This window comes from Protomyctophum parallelum, assembly GCF_964188405.1.
Source record: "Protomyctophum parallelum genome assembly, chromosome: 9".
Taxonomy (NCBI): Eukaryota; Metazoa; Chordata; class Actinopteri; order Myctophiformes; family Myctophidae; genus Protomyctophum; species Protomyctophum parallelum.
In genome coordinates, this window is record NC_139706.1 from 8,481,692 (window position 1) to 8,504,668 (window position 22,977).

Here is a 22,977-nt window from a genome sequence, read left to right on the forward strand (position 1 = left end):
CAGAAGTTACAGACTGGGGTTTGACCTTTATAGCAGAAGTTATAGATTGGGGTTTGACCTTTTATAGCAGAAGTTACAGACTGGGGTTTGACCTTTATAGCAGAAGTTATAGACTGGGGTTTGACCTTTTATAGCAGAAGTTTCAGACTGGGGTTTGACCTTTATAGCAGAAGTTACAGACTGGGGTTTGACCTTTATAGCAGAAGTTACAGACTGGGGTTTGACCTTTAAGTCTCCTAGTGACTCCTGCAAAGAGGAAAGTATGAATTATCAATTTATTTTAAAATGTATTTATTTAGCCTAGTGTAACGGCTAGAAATCATTTAAATGTGTTAATTCTCAGTGGCATTGGGTTATATAAAAATAACCCAACAATATGTATAGTATTATGTAACATATACTGTAGCCTAATACAATGGTTTGCTGTTTCATAAATAATATCTTGGTCTCGGGTTATGAAAAAGCAGTTTGGAGTGTATGGTATTCAGTAACACTGTTGGTGCCGGATAATTACAAATACTAGTCCATCCATATCCGTTCGGGGATATGAGCACCCAACGTATTTGCACAGCAATATGTCCTGTCCTCAGTTCTCTGTCGATTCCTCCGTCCTTTGTCCCATCGTTGTAAAACCTGCTTGAGTTTGGGCTCTTCTGCACTATTGTCCCCCTCTCTCCCCCCTCTGTCACTTATATTGGCTCATGTGGCTCAACCGCCGTGTAATTATTAGATATAGATCATAGCTTTGATAGCTCTTTCAGAAGACAGCGGTAGCGGTATCAGTGGTACTCTCTGATAAAACATGGTACTGCAAAAGCACTCGCACAAAGAAGCTGCGTCCTCATCTTCTGAGCCAGCAAGCATTTAGGGCGGCCTTCCAAGTAGAGTTATGCGTTGCTCTTAACAGCAGTAAAGTCATTTGCTGTGTGCTGGCTTGATCTTTTTGTTTTGTCATGAGGCCATATCCATGAGGCTGTGTTTATGAGCCCTTTGTATTAACCTGAGTCAGAGTAATCACCTCGGCCTGTACAACATGCAGATCGATACAGGCTATTGGAGTCAGCAGTGGTAGTGTCACAGACGGAGGGGTGAATGAACCAGAGGCACCCCAGACTTAAATAATATTAATCTACCAATGCCACATTAAGCCGCTGCTAGGCAAATTGGCTGCAGTGTGCGCCGTAATAGCCAGCTGCTCTATCAGCGTTGCTTGAGTTTTAATATGCATGGAGAGATTGGCACAGCATAAATCTCTCATTTGATTCCGCAGAGAATTGATATGCTATGGTAAAATAAATGTGAAAGCCGTAGCCGAGCTCCGGATATGAAAGACCAGTGCTTCCCCAACTCCAATACCTTCATAGTCGTCATCACATATGATGAGGTAATCAAATTTGGAAAAGTGGCTATGGCCGTTTTTAGCCCAAGGAGTGTTTTGTGTGCAAAACAAATGCTTGCAATGGATTCAGAATCATGAAAATGCCCTAGTTTGACCCATCATGTGCTACTTAAAGCAGAATTAGAATTTGTAAACTTAACCTGCAATCTATAAAGCATGGTCTCTATTCAAAACCGAATGCAATTAAGATTATGAAAAATCAGATTTTATTGATCTTATAACAGAAAAAACACAGCACTGCGTATAATTTTAAATACCATGTGTCCATTTTTGTTACACATAACATAATTATGAGCTTAGAGCTCTCCACAGGTCCAAAATGATGGACCCCAACCCTACTGTAGTAATGGACCCTTGACATTTATTTCGAGACCTGATTGGTTCCGGCATTTCTTTGTGTGTTTTCCTCTGAGATTTAACAGAACTGAACCCGGCTGTTGGGTATGGATCTGACATTCTACAAGTATAGATTCCAGTTATGGGCTACTCATATCAGCCTACAATCAGAGACAATTGCATAAAATTACATGTTGTCACAACTTCACAAGTTCCAACCAATAGAACAGAAGTGCCAAGTGCATGACAAGTTTGACAACCATTTCCTCTTAGTTTTATTTCAGTGAGCCAACACTGCAATGCAAGTCAAATGGACTACGCACGTTGTTAGCACTATCGAACATCCCCAAACAATAACATGGGAATTGGGAAATGCATTCGTCTGACAGATCCACATACTTTTGAGATGCCCCGACTACGACGCGTCTGACGCAGTTGTCAGACCAGAGCTTTAGGCTTTCTCAAGTTACTGCCAGCTGGCAGCCTGTCAAGTTCAGCTTTTTCCCTTGTATATTGCACAGCACAGTAATCTGATCCTAGGTCAGCCGAATCATAATGCAAGCACATGGATGGCTGACAGTGTGGAATCAGTCAATTAGTGCACTTTGTTAAACCCTAACAGAAACAGACAATGGGCTTTATGCACACAGAATAACTCTTAATTCCTACTTCCTTCCTACTTCCATACTTCCTTCAAAGGTGTCTGTCACTGATGATACTAATTAAGGTTCCGTTCCATTTGTACAGTGAACCAAATCTGGTTCCATTTGTATACTCTCAGAGTTATGGTTTGACCAGAATGCAACAGAGCCTTCATTAGCCCATTTTGGGGCGGGAACCCCTTTTGGTGTTTTAAACATTGTTATAATTTAGCTATTGAAAAATAGCAGATCTACAAGCTCATAGCGCGCCACCGAGTGGCGCGCAACGAGCTTGTAGGTCTGCTATTTTTTTTAAATCGTGAAAATGTTTATTTCAGAAAACTGGAGGATTTGGAAGTGAAGGAAGTAGGGAAGGGTCCCAAGTTCTTTCCAAAATGGTGTGGGTGCATGGAGCCCATTGTTGCCTACAAGAGTAGGCATGGACAATGCAAAAGTATACACCTTTCCAACGAGAAGTACTAAAATGAAGTAGTTGTATCTTTCTATGGATTTGATGTAGTATGCCATTGATCAGAGAGAAGCGTAAGCGCAGCAACGAGGCGGTAATTTATCAGTGCAAGGAGGCACAATGCTGGCCAGGTTTTGGTCCTTAAGGAGTTGTTGCAAGGGAAGCATCCAGTCTGGATATTGAGACTTTCATTTGCCATCAAAACAAATTTACAGGGGACGGTTCATACAAAATTCACTGTATATAATAAATATTGCATTACTGTAGCTATTTGACAGATGGCCTCATTATTTTATTGTCTATTCAGCAGCTAAAGTTAAAAGGATTTAGCCGTTATGTTTTCTAATTTTATTCCATGCTTGGTGCATGGGATATGTTTGTGCACAGCAGCACAACAGGTGAACATACTTTAAGCTGGCTTCTTTCCAAGTGAAGGAGCAGTGACTCTACTCTGAGTCTCTCTCGACTGACTGAACTTCTCCCCCCATCTGGGAGATGTTTGCCACCTGACCGGCCGCTTGTTTCACCTTGGTCTTCGGTCATGAGTCTGACCCACACTTCATGACCATAGGTGAGAGTTGGAACGAAGATTGCTCGGTAGACCGAGAGCTTTGCCTTCTGGCTCAACTCCCTTTTCGTCACAACAGAGCGGTACAGCGACTACAATACCGCCCCTGCTGCTCCGATTCTCCAGCTGATCTCCTTCTCCGTCCTCCCCTCACTCCTGAACAAGACCCCGAGATACTTAAACTCCTTCACCTGGGGCAAAGTGTCATTCCTTACAAAAGAAAAACAACTGAAGTCTTGAAAAACTGTTTTTGAATATATAGTTAAAAGGATCCCTGGCTAATAAGCCTTAGTTATATGGACTAGTCCTTACCCGTTGTGAGATATTTGCGGAGATATTTGCTCCGTTACGCCCTCCATATTCATATGGTCAATGCCTGTGTGAAAAGTGGGAGCGATTGGTGCAGGCAATGAGGAGATAATGCGATGTTTCTGACACACACACACACACACACACACACACACACACACACACACACACACACACACATTGTTAGAATTATAGTATGATGATGATTATAACAAAAATGCGGTTGTCCAACAATCTTTGAACAAATGTTCAGTTGTTGCAGCAGTTGTGACTTTATAAGGCTGCAGACAAACATCCATACCAGATGGTACTACACAGTACTGAAGAACATAATAACAGAAGAACAAAAGAAGAATTGCACTGAAGGATCTTACACGGCGAAGGAAGTAGATTATTTGCATTTGCATGTTCTTACACACTGATTAAATCTGATCTTTCCATCACAACAGATGGTCTATTACTACTCCTAGGTATTCATACAAACAACCTGGTTGATCTGTTCACCATGAATAGCAATGAGGGATCTGTGTGTCTCTGGTGGTGTACAAAAAACAATCTCTCCTGTCTTTTTCGTGTTAATGATGGGAGCGTTATCACTCCATTCAACCACCTTATTTACTCTGTGTTGATGCAGTCCAGGATCACTGGAACAATCTAGGAGAGAAATCAAAATTGTATTGTCTGAGTATTTTAGAATGTATGATTCGTTTTTAGAATGTATGAATAGTTTATTTCTGCAATCTAAAACAGAACGTTAAAAAAAAGAAAGGTCAGACAGGATGACAAATGGATTACATAATGTAGGCACCACTCATTCACGCATGGCATACAGAATGACACACATACGCAATTATGCATAAATACACAAATACATTACACGATAAAGACACAGTCAGCCTTGTTAACAAATGATAACGAGCCACTCACAAACTTTGTACATCCATATGAAGTTATTCAGAGCCACTAGTTTAGGATTCCGTTCCTTCATAGTGGAACAGTGCTGTGCATACTTGTATAATTTCTGTTTTTAAAGGCGGCTCTAGATAGTAGGCTATTTGTGCAAACCTGGAGACATGAATACAAAAACCTGTTCTAAATGGTATTGTGTTCTGTTCCAACAAGCCCCATGCATTGGAAAGTGCTACACAAAGGCCTGACTCGGTGATAGATTTATTCATGTGAAGCAAATTTACATGTACGAAAATAAATCCTTGTGTCTTTGATGTGTGCATGTACCTTTGTTAGTTGCTTGTGCATCTCTGTGTGTGCATTTATTTATGTGTTCACATTCACAACTTCACATGTGTATGCATGTGCGTGTGTGTGCGCGTGCATGCGTGTGTGTGTTTGAAAAAATGTGTGTGTGTGCCTGTGTATCTCATGCATGCATGTGCACGTAGTTCAGTTTATGTATTTCCTGCTCTGTTGGACATCAAGGTACGTAAATACATTGTGCATTGGTGCAGTTTGGTCAAGACATAATCACAAAAAAGGAAAGTCCAAGGCACAAGTTGTCAAGTCCATTTGACATGATTAAGAGTCCAAGATGCTGGAAACGTGGACGAAATGAGCCCTACCCCTGGCTCCTTTTGCAAAGAATAGAAATAAATAAATAATGATTACAATAAATTGTATATTATTTACACACATTAATATGACATACCCTCGCTCTCTCTCTCACGCACACTCACAACCCTCTGATGTGAGGGTTAAGACAGCAAAGCTGTTTGCATGTGTCTGTTTATTCATCATCCTGCTGACCAAATGGGTACCTCCAGAGAAAAGTTGCGTGTTATGAGTGATAATGGCAATCTGTTAAGCCAGGGATCAAGCGGCTACAGGGGAACTGCTTTGTCGAGGCAGGTCATATAGCCTTCGCTGTGACAGCTTAGACAGCCAACAGTTCCAATTTAACGAGTCGGTCCGGAAGAGACATTTTGCGATCATATAAACTTTATTATTGCACATCTGTTGGGTCGAAATGTGCCACTCGAAACCCTGGTTTGGCACAGAGGATTCTGATTGGTTGATGTGACTGGCAGAACAGCTGAGCATCAGTACACAAACAGTGGAACAGTGTCAACCAAACTCGTTTTTGTTTATTTTTGTACATATCCACTGAGAGTGATTTGCACATCAGTATGTTTTCCACATGACTACAAAAGGTAAAACATGACCATTTCCCGCTCAATGGATTTAACGCATCATGGTGCACTGCATGCTCTGTTTATGACTCTAGTCTAAAATAAGAGTGTAAAAAACCCTGCCTCCATGGCAGTCCACAGAGCAAGTCATTCCACCAATTCACTTCCGCCGTCCCTAAAACAGGTTATTTTGAGGAAGCAATCTGATTGGTTGAAACAGCATTCTTGCCGTGCTTAGGAATCAAAACAAATAATTCAGCTGCTCTGTTCTCCCAGAGCGCAGCAGACTGGGTTGCTAGGCTAGCGAGTTTCTTGGGACATTTGTGGTCGTAGTGGCTCCATCTGTCATTAAATAAAATATGATTTTTTGATTGTGATTATTTTATCGTTTTAAGGGTAACTGTTGTATAATTGCAATATTACATTGAGGGTGTTCCTTATCGTCATTAATGTACTTCTGTGCTGCCTTTAAGAGTTCCTGCAACATTGCAGACGTGCATTAGTAACGATAAAGCACACCCTCTCGTGTAATATTGCTTGATTAAAACGCTCGACATTGTGATCAGGCGTGCCAAGCAATCACAGCATTCTTTAGATATACATTCAACTTTCATTTAACAAGAACAAATGGACACAAACGTAATTCTAGTGTTTGTGTCTAGCTAGTCTGTCCTGTCCGCCTTGTGATGCTAGAAGTGTGGGCACCTCCATGTAAATTGTGATATATTTGTTGAAAATGAAGTAAAAAGTAAATTATAAAAGTAAAAATAATAAAGAGAAATGGTCTTAGGTAATGTAATTTGAACATGCACGGTACTGTACATCATTATCAGACCCATGATTCATACCCATCAACTTCTTTATGCTCCAAATGATTGGAACGCTACCGATTTTCCACAAGTAAGGCCATTCCCACTGACCACCATCATAAGTATAACTATAAAAATATCGTTTTAAAAAACTCAAGTGGATGTCAGAGTTCACACCAACTATTAAAAAATACAGTGGTGAACGATATAGTTCTTATTTTCTTTATTGTCTGTTATAGTGCTCAATGTGAATGGTGCTTAAATCTTGCCTGCATGGGACAGTAAAATATCCTCTTACTGCTGTATCCCCTTCTCTCTCAGCCATAAGTTACTTGCCTCTCTTTAGACACATTTATGAAATATATTCGGGAACAACAGCTTTTGGGCTTTTTTCTCTGATGACATTACACTGATAATGTGCCAGGGAACCATTTTGCTAATTTGCAGTGTTTGAAGTACACTTTGAAGTACACGCAAATGACATCGTTACGTTAGGTGTGAGAAGGTAAAGCAGTTGGTCAAATTCCAAGGTTCAAGGAAGAACGTTTTCTGAAGTTCTTATACAGAATACGGAATTTAATACCGATATTTACTTGTGCATTTAACACATACTACTCATACTACATACCAAACCAGCCTGTCTGTCTATTAGTATAGTGCCAAAGTTTCTCCTTTATATTCAAGGTTTGTTTATACTAATATGACTAAAGACCTATATGTCATTTACTTTTCTAAAATAAGAAGATACGCAAATTGGTCCTTACACTATTTTAGTTTACAGATTACCAAGTCTTCTACTTCAATGCAGGTAGAAGCATTATCCTGCGTATGTAAATGTTACTCTGAAAGTGGACAGAGTTCAATCAGGTGCAACTACTGTGCAGTTATAGTACATCTTTGGATGAAGGCAGTTGCCTGTATAGTTGCTGTGAATGATCATGACTAGAATATAGATTTGACTTCTTAGGGTCGATGGAATTCATTCCACTCCAGGAGATGTTCCCCATCCTAGCACAATTCACTCTGTTAAACTGTTAAATAAACTGGAAAATGGTGCATTTATATAGGGCTTTTATCCAAATCGCTTTTCATAGATTGTGCATTACATTCATCCAATTCACACAGGAAACCATGCAAGGCACGAACATGCACATCAGGAGAAATTAGGCGTTCAGAGTCTTGCTCCAGGACACCGCGACACTATTCTCTAACTCTGGGGGGAACTGAGCCAGTGCCGCAAGAATGCCAAATTTGTATTCTAAGCGGTGAAAGCAATACTGAGATACAAGTATAAAGTTTGAATTGAAAGAAAGACAGCGTTAAGGAATGACAGAGGGTCACCACTCACCAGCCACTCTTGTGGTTTTCAAACCTTTTGTGTACAAGCCACACCAACCGGCAAGTCAAAATCGCAAGGCACACAAATTAATATATACCCCTGGAACTATTGCCAAATATTACGTTGAACCACTTAAACCCTAATACATAGTACATTCTTACATGTCGCATCCTGTATGAAAAATATGTTTTTCTATATACAGTAGTTACAGTAGTTGCATTGCAATAATGTGAGATTGTCACAAAATCCCAAGGCACACTTCACAGCACACAAGTGTAGCTCACTATTTTGGGAACCACCGGTGGTTCCCAAAGTGGGGTCCGGGAGGGAGTTTCAGGGGGTCCCCAGCTAAATGATAGTTAGGAACCAAATGGACCCTTAAGTCTGTAACGGGTCCATTTGGCTCCATTTGTCATCATGGCAGCCTCGTAAAACGAGGATCCGTTCTCCTCAGCCATTCACTTCTCCTTCTGGACTAGCTGACCTATAGCTGGACTCTCCGTACGGAAGTGTTGGAGCTGGGCGGGGTAGCATAAGACGTTGATGTCTTTGCTGGCGCTTCTTCTCTGCTGCTGCTTGTGCTCGGTCGGTCTCAAGTCTCTGAGCACCACTGGCAATTGTTGCCACGCCAGGCTGGTTACAATTAACTCAGAGTTAAATTCACTTAGATTTTTACAATTTACATTTGGGTCCCAGAGATAGAAATGCCATTAAATGGGGGGCCCGTAGCCTAATTCAGGTCAAATTGGGGGGCATTGAAATGAAAATGGTTGAAAATCACTGCTCTTATGTCCTTCCTTGGCATATGTTTTGAAATGGGGGCGGGTTCCGCAGGCTAATGAGTATCATTTTGTGGGTCCTTTGAGAACCGCTGGTCTACTCTAACCCATTCTGACCTGAGATCAGATTCATACGAGGTTTCCGCCGGACACACACTGGTCTGATGAACCCATTCTGACCTGAGATCAGATTCTAAAAAATGTCAGTCGCTCTTCGATTTTTCAAAAAATAGCAGACCTACAAGCTCGTATCGCGCCACTCGGTGGCGCGATATGAGCTTGTAGATCTGCTATTTTTCAATAGCTAAAGCATAACATGATGCCGACACCAAAATGGGTGCCCGTTCAGAATGGGCTAAACCACTACACCTCTTTCAGACAGACCGCTTGGACTTTCTTTACTTGTGAAAGTGTCCCATAGTTATACACTTCATACAGGGTTCGAAGGAATAATAAGGCTACTTTGCTGCAGTTGTTTGAATCAAAGCCTGCCTATTATAACTTAGGCCTTAGGAGTTGTAAGAACGATTTAACGTTTTGAACAACAACAACAACGGGCACGGGATTGGGAACGAAGGAAGGAGACAGACGGAGGAATAGGACCATGTGGGACGAGTGTGAAAGAGAGCGAGGCTGCAGATTGCGACACCGTCTGTGACAGTCGCTGAAGACGAAGAAATGGTGTGTGGAATTGATCTTGTTAACGTGAGGCAGTGGTGCAAGACCAATCACATAACGCACCGCCCAAAGCTGGGCCACACGCAGAGAGAGAGAGAGAGAGAGAGGTAGAAAGAAGAAAGGAAAGGGGGAAAAGGAGGGAATAATGGGTTGGATGAAAGAAGAAGGGGGGGGGGGATGCGGGGAAGGGAGCAAGAGGGACAGGATGAAAGGACAAAAATGCTGACAGTGTTTATAAGAGCAGAATAATTGAAAGAACATTGCTATTGAAGGACATTGCAAATATAAAGTGGTCAAAGTGAAAGAGAGAGAGAGAGAGAGTTTGTGTTTATTGAAGGATTCCCATTAGAGACACATGACTGAGCCTCTAGTCTTCCTGGGAACAGACTAATACAGACACATGGTGGTCATGAACATGTACAGTATGCATCACACATGCCTGAGAGTGAGAGAGAGAGAGAGAGAGAGAGAGAGAGAGAGAGAATAGACTAATACAGACACATGGTGGTCACGAACATGTATGCATCACACATGCCTGAGAGAGAGTGAGAAGAAGAAAGCGAGCATTTGTGTGTGTGACAAACTATCTGTGTGCACGAGGAGTGAGTGTGTGTGCGTACGTACAGTACGTCTGCGCACATGTGCTGTGTGCGCACATGTGCGAGATCAAGGGAGTGTATGCATGCATTCATGTGTAAGCGTGTGCATGAATGTGTGCGCATGCATGCCTGACGTGTGTGTTTTCGTGCATGTGAGTTGGTGAGAGAGTCCATGAGAGACTTTGTTGTGTTTGCATGCGTGCGTGCGTGTGTGCGCATAGTCCGTAGTCACATGATGTCTCTGTCGGGCAGAAACCTTGTATCTCCATATTTCATCCTTAAGATTTTTCACCCGGTGCCAATTGTCTGAGCTGTACTCTGGGCGCTACTCTCACTCTGCCAAGTGCCAACCTGGGGAGAGCATCGAACGGAGCTCATGATTCCTCCAATGCATGAGGAGTCCAAGACGCTTCTTTTCACCTGACAGGGGGGAATTCCCCCGAATGGATGTAGCGCGTGGAAGGAACACGTTATTCCCACCAGTTCCTTTCCCCTCCAACATCATATTTAAACCTTTTATGTTGTTTTTTTGTTATATTTGAACGTGAAAAGTTGGCTTTATAAATATTGTACCAATGAGTATTAAGTACATTAGATCCATTGGAACACCGGTTCTTTTTTCGGGGACTGCCCATATATCCGAAGTCCAGTCCAAACATGCGGAAAGGTTGTCGAACATGCTCTGTGGTTATTTTAGGGTTAGAGATAGAGAGATAGGGTTAGTAATTTCGGAACAATGGGAGGTCGGAACAATGACATGTTAGTGTTAACCTTTTTTCTATTTCCTTTTCCTGAAAAAGTAACGGTTTTGGACATATTGCCTGTCATGCCCGACATTGACAGATTGTGTGAGTCTATAGCTGAATTCCAATATCTCAAATCTCAGCCACTCACTCACTCGCACTCGTTGTTGCGTTGAACTTGTGCGACAATTGTCTAGACATCACATGACGTCAGTATCCGAACGTAAATCAATGTGGTATTTAGGCCACGTATTTAAAGACCTCCATATGTGAAGTCCACAAGATGGTCACATATGTCGTCGGGTCACATATGTCGTCGGGTCACCAATTTCACTGCAACACGGCCGTGCTGGAGTGACCGAGTGTGCGAGTGGCTGAAACTTTGGGTATTGGAACTTGGCTATGAGTGAGTGAGAGAGCGATGTGGGAGCGGTTGTGGTTCTGGTCGCTGAGTCGTCTTCCTGTCTGTGTTGACAGAGTTCCGAGAGACGTTCAGGTGTTGAACTGAGTCGTCTTCTTGTCTTGTGTTGGCAGAGATCCGAGAGACGTTCAGGTGTTGATCTGAGTCGTCTTCCTGTCTTGTGTTGGCAGAGATCCGAGAGGCGTTCAGGTGTTGATCTGAGTCGTCTTCCTGTCTTGTGTTGGCAGAGATCCAAGAGGCGTTCAGGTGTTGATCTGAGTCGTCTTCCTGTCTTGTGTTGGCAGAGATCCGAGAGGCGTTCAGGTGTTGATCTGAGTCGTCTTCCTGTCTTGTGTTGGCAGAGATCCAAGAGGCGTTCAGGTGTTGATCTGAGTCGTCTTCCTGTCTTGTGTTGGCAGAGATCCGAGAGGCGTTCAGGTGTTGAACTGAGTCGTCTTCCTGTCTTGTGTTGGCAGAGATCCGAGAGGCGTTCAGGGTGCTGGACCGCGACGGCAACGGGTTCATCTCCAAGACAGAGCTGGGCATGGCCATGCGCTCTCTGGGGTACATGCCCAGTGAAGTGGAGCTGGCCATCATCATGCAGAGACTAGACATGGACGGTGAGTCATTGACTGATTCCTAAACAATAACAACACAATATCTCAACGATTTTTGTCTTAATAATATTGTTCCTGCTTTTCTAAATACTGGCAACCGGGTAAAGAAGTCATGGACTGAGGCTTTAACCGTGGCTTTTATACAACAGTATGAAATATCTGTAGACTATTGCTTCTGAACATGTTAGTTTGTTAGTGTTAGTTTGACCGCTGCAAATGCTTAACATAATTATTGAAAACCGCTGATGCTTTGAGAGCTTGTAGATTGGCTGTTTTCGCTGTGCAACAATGCTTCCATACAAGACATGCTGGCTTTTATGGAATCCAAACTCTTTAACTTTAATACACACACACACACACACACACATACACACACACACGCGCGCACTCACGCACACACGCACATAGACACACAGACACACACACACACACGCTGGTGTAAAATGTGTCATGTGTGAAATTACATTTTATTCCCCCCCCCCCCCTCTATTCCACAAACACTCTCACCTGGCATAATGCCCACACCACATTGTGTTCACATTGTATGCACGTACAGCACACACATGAGTACTGTAAATGTTGCTCTCCTCTGCAGATGCATGCACTATACTCATACTCATACGCATAATGTATGAGTCATAAATGGTCACATTACGGTAATGAGCGTTTCCGCTCGCACACCTGTCCCACCGTATGACTCATCGATTTCACTTCAAGTGTGATAAAAGTGACAATATAATGGTCACTTAAGCCTAAAAGCACTAAAGGGTGTGGTAAATGGTAAATGGTAAATGGTGCATTTATATAGCGCCTTTATCCAAGGCGCTTTACAGAGATTGTGCATTACATTCACCCATTCACACACACATTCATACACCGATGGCAGCGGAAACCATGCAAGGCACCAACTAGCACATCGGGAGCAATTAGGGGTTCAGTGTCTTGCTCAAGGACACTTCGACATTAACTCTGGGGGAGCCCGGGTTCGAACTGGCAACCTTACGGTTACCATCCAGGCACTCTACCCCTGAGCCACCGCCGCCCCCGTGTGTTTCCTATTTACGTACATATCCTCAACGCCTCCTGAAGAATGCGACATACAGTATCAGCACTCGCATACCGTAGCCTAGCCTACTTAGTCAGGTTTGGTTTAAAACACAAACTACTTGTTAAGTTTAGAAATAGAGGAATGGAAGCGCTGCAGGGATCTGTTAGTGGCTCTTAGATGGGTGCTCTTTGGTAATACAGGTAAAACCATATAGACAAAAGGTATCCTTCCTCCAAGTTGTACTGCTTGTCAAAGTGTAAATTGCAGACTTGAAAAGAAAATAATCCAATCCGCGTAGGTCCTGTTATTTATTTGCCTTGCTAATCATCAAATAAACTATCAAATAAACTATTTAGTGTCAAATAAACTATTTAGTGTCAAATAAACTATTTAGTGTCAAATAAACTATTTAGTGTCAAATAAACTATTTAGTGTCAAATAAACTATTTAGTGCCCTGGATTATTTTCTTTTCAAGTCTGCAATTTACACTTTGACAAGCAGTACAACTTGGAGGAAGGATACCTTTTGTCTATATACTTGTTAAGTCTAATGGACTTCTATTTAGAATTGTGTGTGTTACAAGCTACATTGTCATGGAAACCCTATACACCAGAAGCATCATTTGAAACAGGACAAGCCATTCTATAGAAGTGAGTCTTTGGGAGAGTTTTAAAAGTGGAGCCCTTACGGTTATGCTCAGTGATATGCAAATGGCAAATTTAGACGTGAGGTAGGGGGGCTCAAAGTGTTCTCATTAAGGAAAGTAGGCTTTCAACTCCACAAAACCGTCTTTGTTTTGGTGATTAGTGAAAGTGTACTTTTTAGTTTTACTGAAGAAGAGAAGCTGTGCAACCCATTTTGGGCGGGAACCCCTTTTGGTGTTAGCATTATGTTATGCTTTAGCTATTGAAAAATAGCAGATCTACAAGCTCGTAGCGCGCCACCGAGTGGCGCGCTACGAGCTTGTAGGTCTGCTATTTTAGAAAAATCGAAGAACGACTGACATAGAAACATGGCTTTTTCAGAAAACTGTCAGGATGTAGAAGACATTTTTATAATCTGATCTCAGGTCAGAATGGGCCTGCGCAGAGGCTCAAAGGTCCCATACCGTTAAGGAGTAGTCCCTTCTAACGCAAAGGAACAGAGCTAGAGTGAGCAGACTTATAAACTTGTGGCAAAAGACCATCAATGGATGCATTACTGCGAGGAGGAAAGGAAATATGTTTAGTGACGGTTATTTCATGTAAATAGTGAAATATCAGAAACTAGTTTACATACAGAAAGAAAATAGGAATCACTAGAAAGCTGAGAATTTCCCATGTCCTGCAATGGATGTGACTCTAAACCTGACTGATTTTGAAAGGTCACTGTGAGAAGAGAATGTAACACGTGTACACGTGACACAGACATACATCACACAGCATTTCCACATTGCTCAATCAATGCACTGAAATAAAAACCCATGACCTTAAGCCGACCATACAGGAGTCCATGTAAAACCACGTAGTAAAAATAAATTATGTTCATTCACACATGTAAATGCTTTAAAGACGGAGTGCCGTGATCTTTGTACTTTTTCAGTTTTGTATGCGTCTATGGAGTTAACATTACTCTTAATAGACAACCCAGGTGTGGTTAGAATATTCAAATGTCTTCCCTGTGTATTATTGGTTTTCTTCATGAAAGCTGAAAGCCTTTGAGTCAAAAGGCGCTATTGAAAATACACAATTCTTGTGACATCATAACCCTAATCTTGTCACATAATGAGCTCTGACCTTTATCGTCCTATTGTCAAGAGCAAGAAAACGCAAACACAGCTATATAATATCCCTGTTCTAAGCAGCAACATGCCACGGGCCAGGGCACAGTTTGGGTCAGTGCTGAATGCTGAGAGTGCAGACTAATGATTGGCATTTGGCATAATATGGTGTTCTGCTCACTCGGAACAGAATGTTATTTACTACTGTACATTATTCGTCAAACATTCTCAAATCAGTTTAAAAGAACAAAACAGATGTTTTTTTTTTCAAAAATCGGGCCTGCTGGTGGCGCTATAACAGGCCAATGTGGACAATTTGGGCAAGTGGTTCTGCTCTGGCCTCCAGGAAGTGTGTGGCACATTTGTGATGTGCCGGACATTAGCTGTTCACAGATAAGATTGTGTGCACATCTAATACCTGTATTTAGGCCAGGTGCTGAACGTCAAGGCATTGTGTGCACATCTAATACCTGTATTTAGGCCAGGTGCTGAACGTCAAGGCATTGTGTGCACATCTAATACCTGTATTTAGGCCAGGTGCTGAACGTCAAGGCATTGTGTGCACATCTAATACCTGTATTTAGGCCAGGTGCTGAACGTCAAGGCATTGTGTGCACATCTAATACCTGTATTTAGGCCAGGTGCTGAACGTCAAGGCATTGTGTGCACATCTAATACCTGTATTTAGGCCAGGTGCTGAACGTCAAGGCATTGTGTGCACATCTAATACCTGTATTTAGGCCAGGTGCTGAACGTCAAGGCATCAAGGCAAACATCAAAGAGTAGGAAGAAACATACGCACACTTGTTTCTAGAGCTCCACAAGAGACTTACTTTATTAAAGGCAAAAATGCAACGTTTCCACCCTCTAGGTCTTCATCAGCTCAGGCAAATGTCGGACATTAGCTGCTCCGATGGACGGACGAACACACACACACACACACGGACACACGGACACACAGATGGAAAGTGGCGAATACATAGTCTCGGGCACGCCTTCGGCCTGGCGGAGACAAAAAAGGAAAATAAGGAAGAGGACGTAAGGCTTCTTGTCACTCTTAAAATAAAATAAAATCATTCTCATTCTCAAAGCAGTGGGCAAAGCTCTCATCTCATATTCATGTGCATTAATAATGTTACACTGAAGAGCCTTTGTCGATGATCAAAAGGACATCAAAGGCATCAAAGCCGGTGAGTGTCACCAGGTGAATGGGGATCAAGGGTGTGTGGCTGTATCTGGGCAGGGTCGGCGGCGCATGCACTTCTGCACTCTATAGGTGAAAAATATGATGCTGCCCCTCTATTTATAATACATATTCCAACAATACTAAGAGGCATTATGCAATAAACATAAAACAAAAACCAGCAGCAATAACGTCAATATGTCACATACTGTATGACATAGTCTCGCGTTGTACCAGACAGTCGGCTCTCGCAATTTCCAAACGCTTCCATCGTACCTACATTCGGAGATTGTGGAATAGTTGTCTGGCTACGTGAGACTACATATGACACTACATTCTAGTGCGACGCTAGTGTGCACAAAGTGAAAAGAATATTAAAGTGTGGAAGATGTACTGTAGGCCTAATAAGCAGCATTTTGAGGATTGTGTACAAATGGTAAAACACACATAATTCCCAAATTACTCCCAAATTAATTACCTCATTTACACTTTCTCATGTGCATAAAACACATCAAAGGAAAAAGTCTGCACACCCGTTGTGCATAATCTGTGTCACACACACGCACACGCACATGCACACACACACACACACACACACACACACACACACACACACACACACACACACTGCAATAAAGCTAACTTATATTTCATAACTGAACGACGAGTCTCACATTGCAGGAAAACGTCTTAACTGTAACCTCTGTCATATAGTCTACGTTGTTTCATTACTGCTGTGGAGGTAATTATTTTTATATAATTACAACTTTCATCTTTGAGAAACGTACTGTAGTTCTCCTGAAGCAACTGAAATAGGGAGGACGCGATATAGAGCCTTGGGGAGAAAATGGACTCCAGGTGAACTTTTAAACTTTTATCTAAAGTGGTTTACTTCGAGTAGAAGTTCTCTTCAGTAGTCACTTCATTCTGGTTATATTCACAGCCAGATAAATGGGGTTTAGACATGCTGAATTTAACCCATTTTGACCTGGGAACGATTCTGCAAATGTCTTCTAAATCCTGACTGTTTTCTTGAAAAAGCTGTTTTTCTATGTCCGTCGTTCTCAAACACTTTCATGTCACTTTTTACGATTTTTCAAAAAGCCACTCGGTGGCGCGCTATGAGCTTGTAGATCTGCTATTTTTCAATAGCTAAAGCATAACATGATGATAACACCAAAAGGGGTTCCCGCCCAAAATGGGTTAAAATGGCCTATTTCCATATTGTCATATGGGTCGTGGCTCGGGCCCGGCTAGGGTGGCAGGTGAGGGAGAAGGCGACGTCTTCAAGGTGCAGAGTGACTGGCACATAACTGGCGTTGCTGAATGTGATTGATTCAGCAAATCTATTTCGGAATAGTTGGCTGACATTTTCACGCCCTTGCAAAGTAGCTTCATAAGCTACTGTATATACGGTATATTGTGATCGGAGCCACATTTGCAGGCTGTGGGGGAAAAAAAGGGAGAAAAAAATGCTGATCTCTAGGATACACAGATTGGTTATCTGGGAATCTTATCGACTGTCAAGGCTGTCAAAGAGCTCTGAATGCCCTTTCTGGAAAACTGGAATACAGTATATGTTTCATGTTTGGAGATTTCAGCATTGAGCCTTATTTTTTTCTGTATCGATGATCCTTGGTCTCCCCCCCCCCCCCCCCCCCCTCCAGGGTACCCTGGAGGGGGGGGGGGGTTAGCTTCTTGACTTATTTATTTCAGCACCACTTAGAGTGACCAGCTCCTCATTGTATGATGTCAGCACCACTAGGTGGGCAGCTCCTCAGTTGTACAGTTTCAGCACCGCTGTGGGTGGACAGCTCCTCAGTTGTACAGTTTCAGCACCACTGTGGGTGGACAGCTCCTCAGTCTACTATACTGTACCTCGACAGAGCCAATGCCTTACATTTTGTTCTCTCTCCGTTTCTCTTTTCTCCTTCTCTCCATCTCTGGTGCTGTCCCTCTATCTCACGCTGTCACAATGACGATGAATGATGATTTTTTTGCACAATTTTGTGCAAAACTGGCACCTCCTTCAATCTGAACGGAGTCTGAAAAAGTTGACAGATGCATCTTGATCAAGTGACCACAGACATAATGTGTCCCGATTTGTACGAGTTTAGCAAAAGGTGTGTGCGCAAAACTTCAAAAAATCTTGTCAGGCGTGAAATGGCCTTGGCCTATAGAAATTGTATCAAAGAAATCCAGGAAAAAAAAATTGGTTCAAGAGTTATTATAGGCCAAAACGTGAAGGGCCGGCTCTTTTACAGTGCCACCATTAGATAGAACGTTATTTGGGCAGCCAGGCATATAGCTACTGTCCAGGAAGAGCAACGGTGGGGATGTGAGTTTTATTATGACTAATAACTGTAGTGTGTCCGTACATCCCCTCGAGTTTTCCCATTGCAGTCAGAACTGCAGCATCACTCCCAATCTTCCGCCGTAGTCTGAAAACCCACCTTTTCAGACTCCATCATGGCCCATAGCACTTATCCTACCCCCTTAGATAGCATTTCGGTAGACTTAGATAGCATTTGATAGACTTATAGCATGTTATGTAGACAGCACTATAATTGCATTGTATATAGTCATAGCACGCCATAGTACATATGTATAGCATAGTAGTATAGATATATAGTTTATATGTATAGTCTCATAATATAGATATTCCACTGTTACTTTCTTAGCTTACGCATGTTTCATGATAAATGCTTTTTTGTGATGTATTCCCATGCTTTTTGTTCCTGCTTAATGTAAGTCGCTCTGGATTAAGAGCGTCTGCTAAATGCCTAAATTGTAAATTGTCTCACTTATAACTGTAACTCTTTAAGCTGCTTTGCAGGCCATTTTGGTTGCAGTGGGAATTCACAGACCGTTTTATTTTCTGTGCGTACATTCCCCCTTAAGTGGAAGCATTTATTTGGGAAACAAAAGAGGTACACAGGAAAATGTGTCACGGGAAATAAAGAGGCTGCCTTTGTCGTGATTGGTGACCATTGGTGATTTTAATCAAGTGTTTCTGAGAAAGGTGTTACCTAAAAAAGGTGTTGCCTAAAATGCAGTAACACTTTCCCTGCTTATCGCAAGAATCCTAAGCAGCAGCAACAGTCGTTCAAACTGCTGGTCTGACAAGTCAGATACAATTTTCTTCGTGTAGTGGTATTGATGGATATGCGAAAACGGTTTTCTCAGTGATTAACCCATTTTTGTGTATTAAACATTATGTTATAATTTAGCTATTGAAAAATAGCAGATCTACAAGCTCATAGCACACCACCGAGTGGCGCGCTACGAGCTTGTAGGTCTGCAGAAAACTGGAGGATTTAGAAGATGTTTTTTTTTATTTTGAGGTCAGGCCTAAATGGGTTAAGAAGTGCTTAGTCAACAATTCACTGAATCTATGTCACCAGACATATCAGTAGGTGACGATGCCTTCTGGCTATGTGGTATTAGAGCGCATGCGTCTTGGAGTAAGGAGGAGAAAACCGTAGCTCACTATATCCTCCTCAGAAGTGCAGTGAAAGCAGCTAGAAATGTTGTTGTTGTTGTTTGTTGAAAATGTTCATTCACATTCATTCTCCAAACACAATGTCCATGTCCAGGTAACAGGTCAGCAGTGCTTATGGAACATCCAGTTCTCATTACTGCCTCCCATCCACTTCCTAGCAGAGGCAGTGTGCTGTGCACACACATGCATACCAAATCTGTAACCCTACAGAATAGTCTGCATGCAGAGATTTCACACACCTGAGCAGAACCGCAGAACTAGGTCACTGCACTCAATTGGTCTGATCTGCCAACAGCTACTGTATATGAGGCTGTAGTAAATCGGCAGTGAGTGGCAAAACCTGCATGGGTGATTGCAAATTATTGTATGTTCTTTTCAGACTCTTTGTGTGTCTGTGTGTGCAATGCATAACAACAAGCTATGTGTTATTCCACGCGGAGAACTGGAATCATGCCATACATTAAAACCTGTGCCGCGTGCACAGTGTGCACACATCAAAAGACAATTAATCATGTAGATCACTGTGCAGACTTTCTCTCCAAAAGCCCATACTTTACATACGCACATAATACAGCTCATACATCTTAATTCAGACGCTATCATGTGCAGTCCCCTATTAACACACATCCAATAAATCATTGTGAGCAAGCATGTGCGTACGTGTGTGCGTGCGTGCGTACGTATGTGCGCACGTGTGTGTGAGAGAGAGAGAGACAGACAGTGAGACAACTAAAAATACTCAAGTAGGATGGACCTGATCAAGGTTCAAGGTTCTTTATTATTTGTCTCCGAAGGAAGAAATTTGTCTTAGACAAAGGGCCCGCGTGCAAGCGTAGCCCTTATGTCCAAGTCGCCGCAGTGCAGCGCCAAATACATCCTTCTTGCATCATAGAAAAATAAAACATAGAGGGGGGGGGGGGGTAAGAAGTCATCACATCACATTTCAAGTAAGATGATAATACTCGGCTGTGCAGGCACGTTTCTGGGTGGGGGTGGCGGGGGCTTGGGCATATCTCCCCAAGGTCATGTCACGTTGCCTCATTGTCCCGCGTTATCATGGCGAGTTGTATTGTAGTGTAATGTTTTGTAATGTGGTTATGTAGTGTTAGTGGCACAGTGAACTGCCACAAGATTACAAGAAATTTAAATTACAAAAATCTTAGAGAAAGCTGGAGAGACAAACAATTTTTACCAGTGATTGATTGATGTTTATTAGACAATAAAAAAATGCAGAAAGCACAAGGCACAGTCAAGCATTTGGTCCAAAAGGACAGCAGCGAAGAAAGATCTTATTTCCATTTGGGTCCTAAGCACTCACTCACAATAAAAAACAACAATTCATCTAAAAAAAACATGAAATCTATGTACAGGTTGGAGTAGTAAATCGGAGGGGGGAATAAAGAGGTGGGGTGATCATTTCCTCTCCTTTTGACCTGTTACAGTATGATGGATATAGTCTGCAACTATAAGAGAAAAATGGCTGCCGTGTGGATATGGTCATTGAAAAGGTTGTTTTGTAATCTGTACATTGTTTTTGTTTAGGTGATGGACAGGTGGATTTTGACGAGTTCATGACGATCCTTGGGCCTAAAGTCCTGTCGTCTGAAACGCGGGAGGGCTTCCTGGGAAGCACGATAGACACTATATTCTGGCAGGTAAGCCAGCATTCTTCATTTCTCTCTGCTAGGTTAGAAGACTTTTGGCGATGAGACTTTTGTTTTTTGCAATTGACGAAACATTAATTTGGGTGATTTTTGGATGGATCTTTGTATTTGATTTTTTTTACTTTATTTTGTAATCCATCTTTTCAGCCGGTGCCATTTGCCCAAGCTGTAATCTTGGGCTCTATTCTCCCTCTGCCATTATTGTGCCAAATCACACTGGCTGGGGCAGGCTAGAAGCCAACTGGACAGGAGCTGTCCATGATGGCACACAGTAACACCAAAATAAAAAACAATCAATGTAATTTATTCCTTCAGCTGTTTACCAAGCAAAACTGCCTTTTATAGATTAGATGTGCTTTCACAGAGCTCTCAGAGGGTTTGGACAAAATTACAGTGTTTTCAACAAGGTGTGTGCAGACCACAGACTAATTACAGTGTTTTCAACAAGGTGTGTGCAGACCACAGACTAATTACAGTGTTTTCAACAAGGTGTGTGCAGACCACAGACTAATTACAGTGTTTTCAACAAGGTGTGTGCAGACCACAGACTAATTACAGTGTTTTCAACAAGGTGTGTGCAGACCACAGACTAATTACAGTGTTTTCAACAAGGTGTGTGCAGACCACAGACTAATGACAGTGTTTTCAACAAGGTGTGTGCAGACCACAGACTAATTACAGTGTTTTCAACAAGGTGTGTGCAGACCACAGACTAATTACAGTGTTTTCAACAAGGTGTGTGCAGACCACAGACTAATTACAGTGTTTTCAACAAGGTGTGTGCAGACCACAGACTAATTACAGTGTTTTCAACAAGGTGTGTGCAGACCACAGACTAATTACAGTGTTTTCAACAAGGTGTGTGCAGACCACAGACTAATTACAGTGTTTTCAACAAGGTGTGTGCAGACCACAGACTAATGACAGTGTTTTCAACAAGGTGTGTGCAGACCACAGACTAATTACAGTGTTTTCAACAAGGTGTGTGCAGACCACAGACTAATTACAGTGTTTTCAACAAGGTGTGGGAAGTCCACAGACTGGACTTGGCTATCCTGGGTTTAGTACGGCTGTGTCAAAGGTCACCACCTCTTTTTGAGAGGTGCTAACGGCGGCAACATGCGACTGTGTTTGGGTGTCTTATTAGTCGGTAGCAGCACGGTTACTGTGGTTACCATCATGGGTCAATAGTATACATCATCATCATCATGATAAAAAGGCACCCCTCACTTCACATGCGTGTGATCCTTTTTTGAGTGGTGCAACCACTTCAAGGAACAGCAATGTCCGTCCTAACCTATGTGACTATGTTTAGAGTAACAGTAGGAGCAAAAGTGGCACTGTTGTGCCAGAAACAGAGAGAGAGATAGCGTTGCACTGTTGCCTGCTAATTACAGAGAGAGAGAGAGAGAGCCAGGGGGAGAGGGGAGTTGCACCACTCAGTTCACACGGGTGTGATTTGTCTCGTTCTGCCCGGGGTAGCCTACAACGGGAATATCAGAGACAGCAGTCAGACGAATCAGAGCAAGAGAGAAAATGAGAACAGTGACTGAGTTAGTGAGAGTGACAGATAGTAAGTGATGAATGTGCGAACAGCGGGATGTGGCGATAAATGAGTGACAAATTGAGCAAGTGCAAAGGAGGAATAGGCGACATTTGGCGCTCACAGCAGCACTTGGCAAAGCTCTCGACTCAAGTCTCCCCCTTCTGAATACAATTGACCTGACCTGGGTTTTCTCTCCGGGGGAAGAGTAATGTGATTTACACTATCAAGATGTGAATCTTCCGATATATATGCAATTATGCATGCCCACACTTCCAGCCTGGTTTGGCTGAAACATTGACCTTGGCACATGCTGGAAAGTTGGCTTTAAATTATTTCCAAGAATGATGGGCAGGTGGTAGGGGTGGGAAGTGTTGTGTATGTTCAGAAATAGTGATTATTCATTGCAAATTATTCCTATAAAGGATGTGTTGCCCGAAGTAGTGG

General features: G+C 42.4%; 1 protein-coding gene across 1 annotated transcript in view; it reads left to right on the forward strand.

The window, feature by feature from the left end:
- The window catches only part of LOC310864237 (calcium-binding protein 8-like), a gene marked incomplete at its 3' end in the record, with an annotated part of 59,489 nt that overhangs the window by 9,379 nt on the left and 27,133 nt on the right, over positions 1–22,977 (forward strand). Inside the window, exons 3-4 of the mRNA XM_083772852.1 lie at positions 11,690–11,833; positions 20,866–20,978. Coding sequence (XP_083628978.1) covers positions 11,690–11,833; positions 20,866–20,978 — 257 coding nt within the window. The remainder of the gene's footprint in view (positions 1–11,689; positions 11,834–20,865; positions 20,979–22,977) is intronic.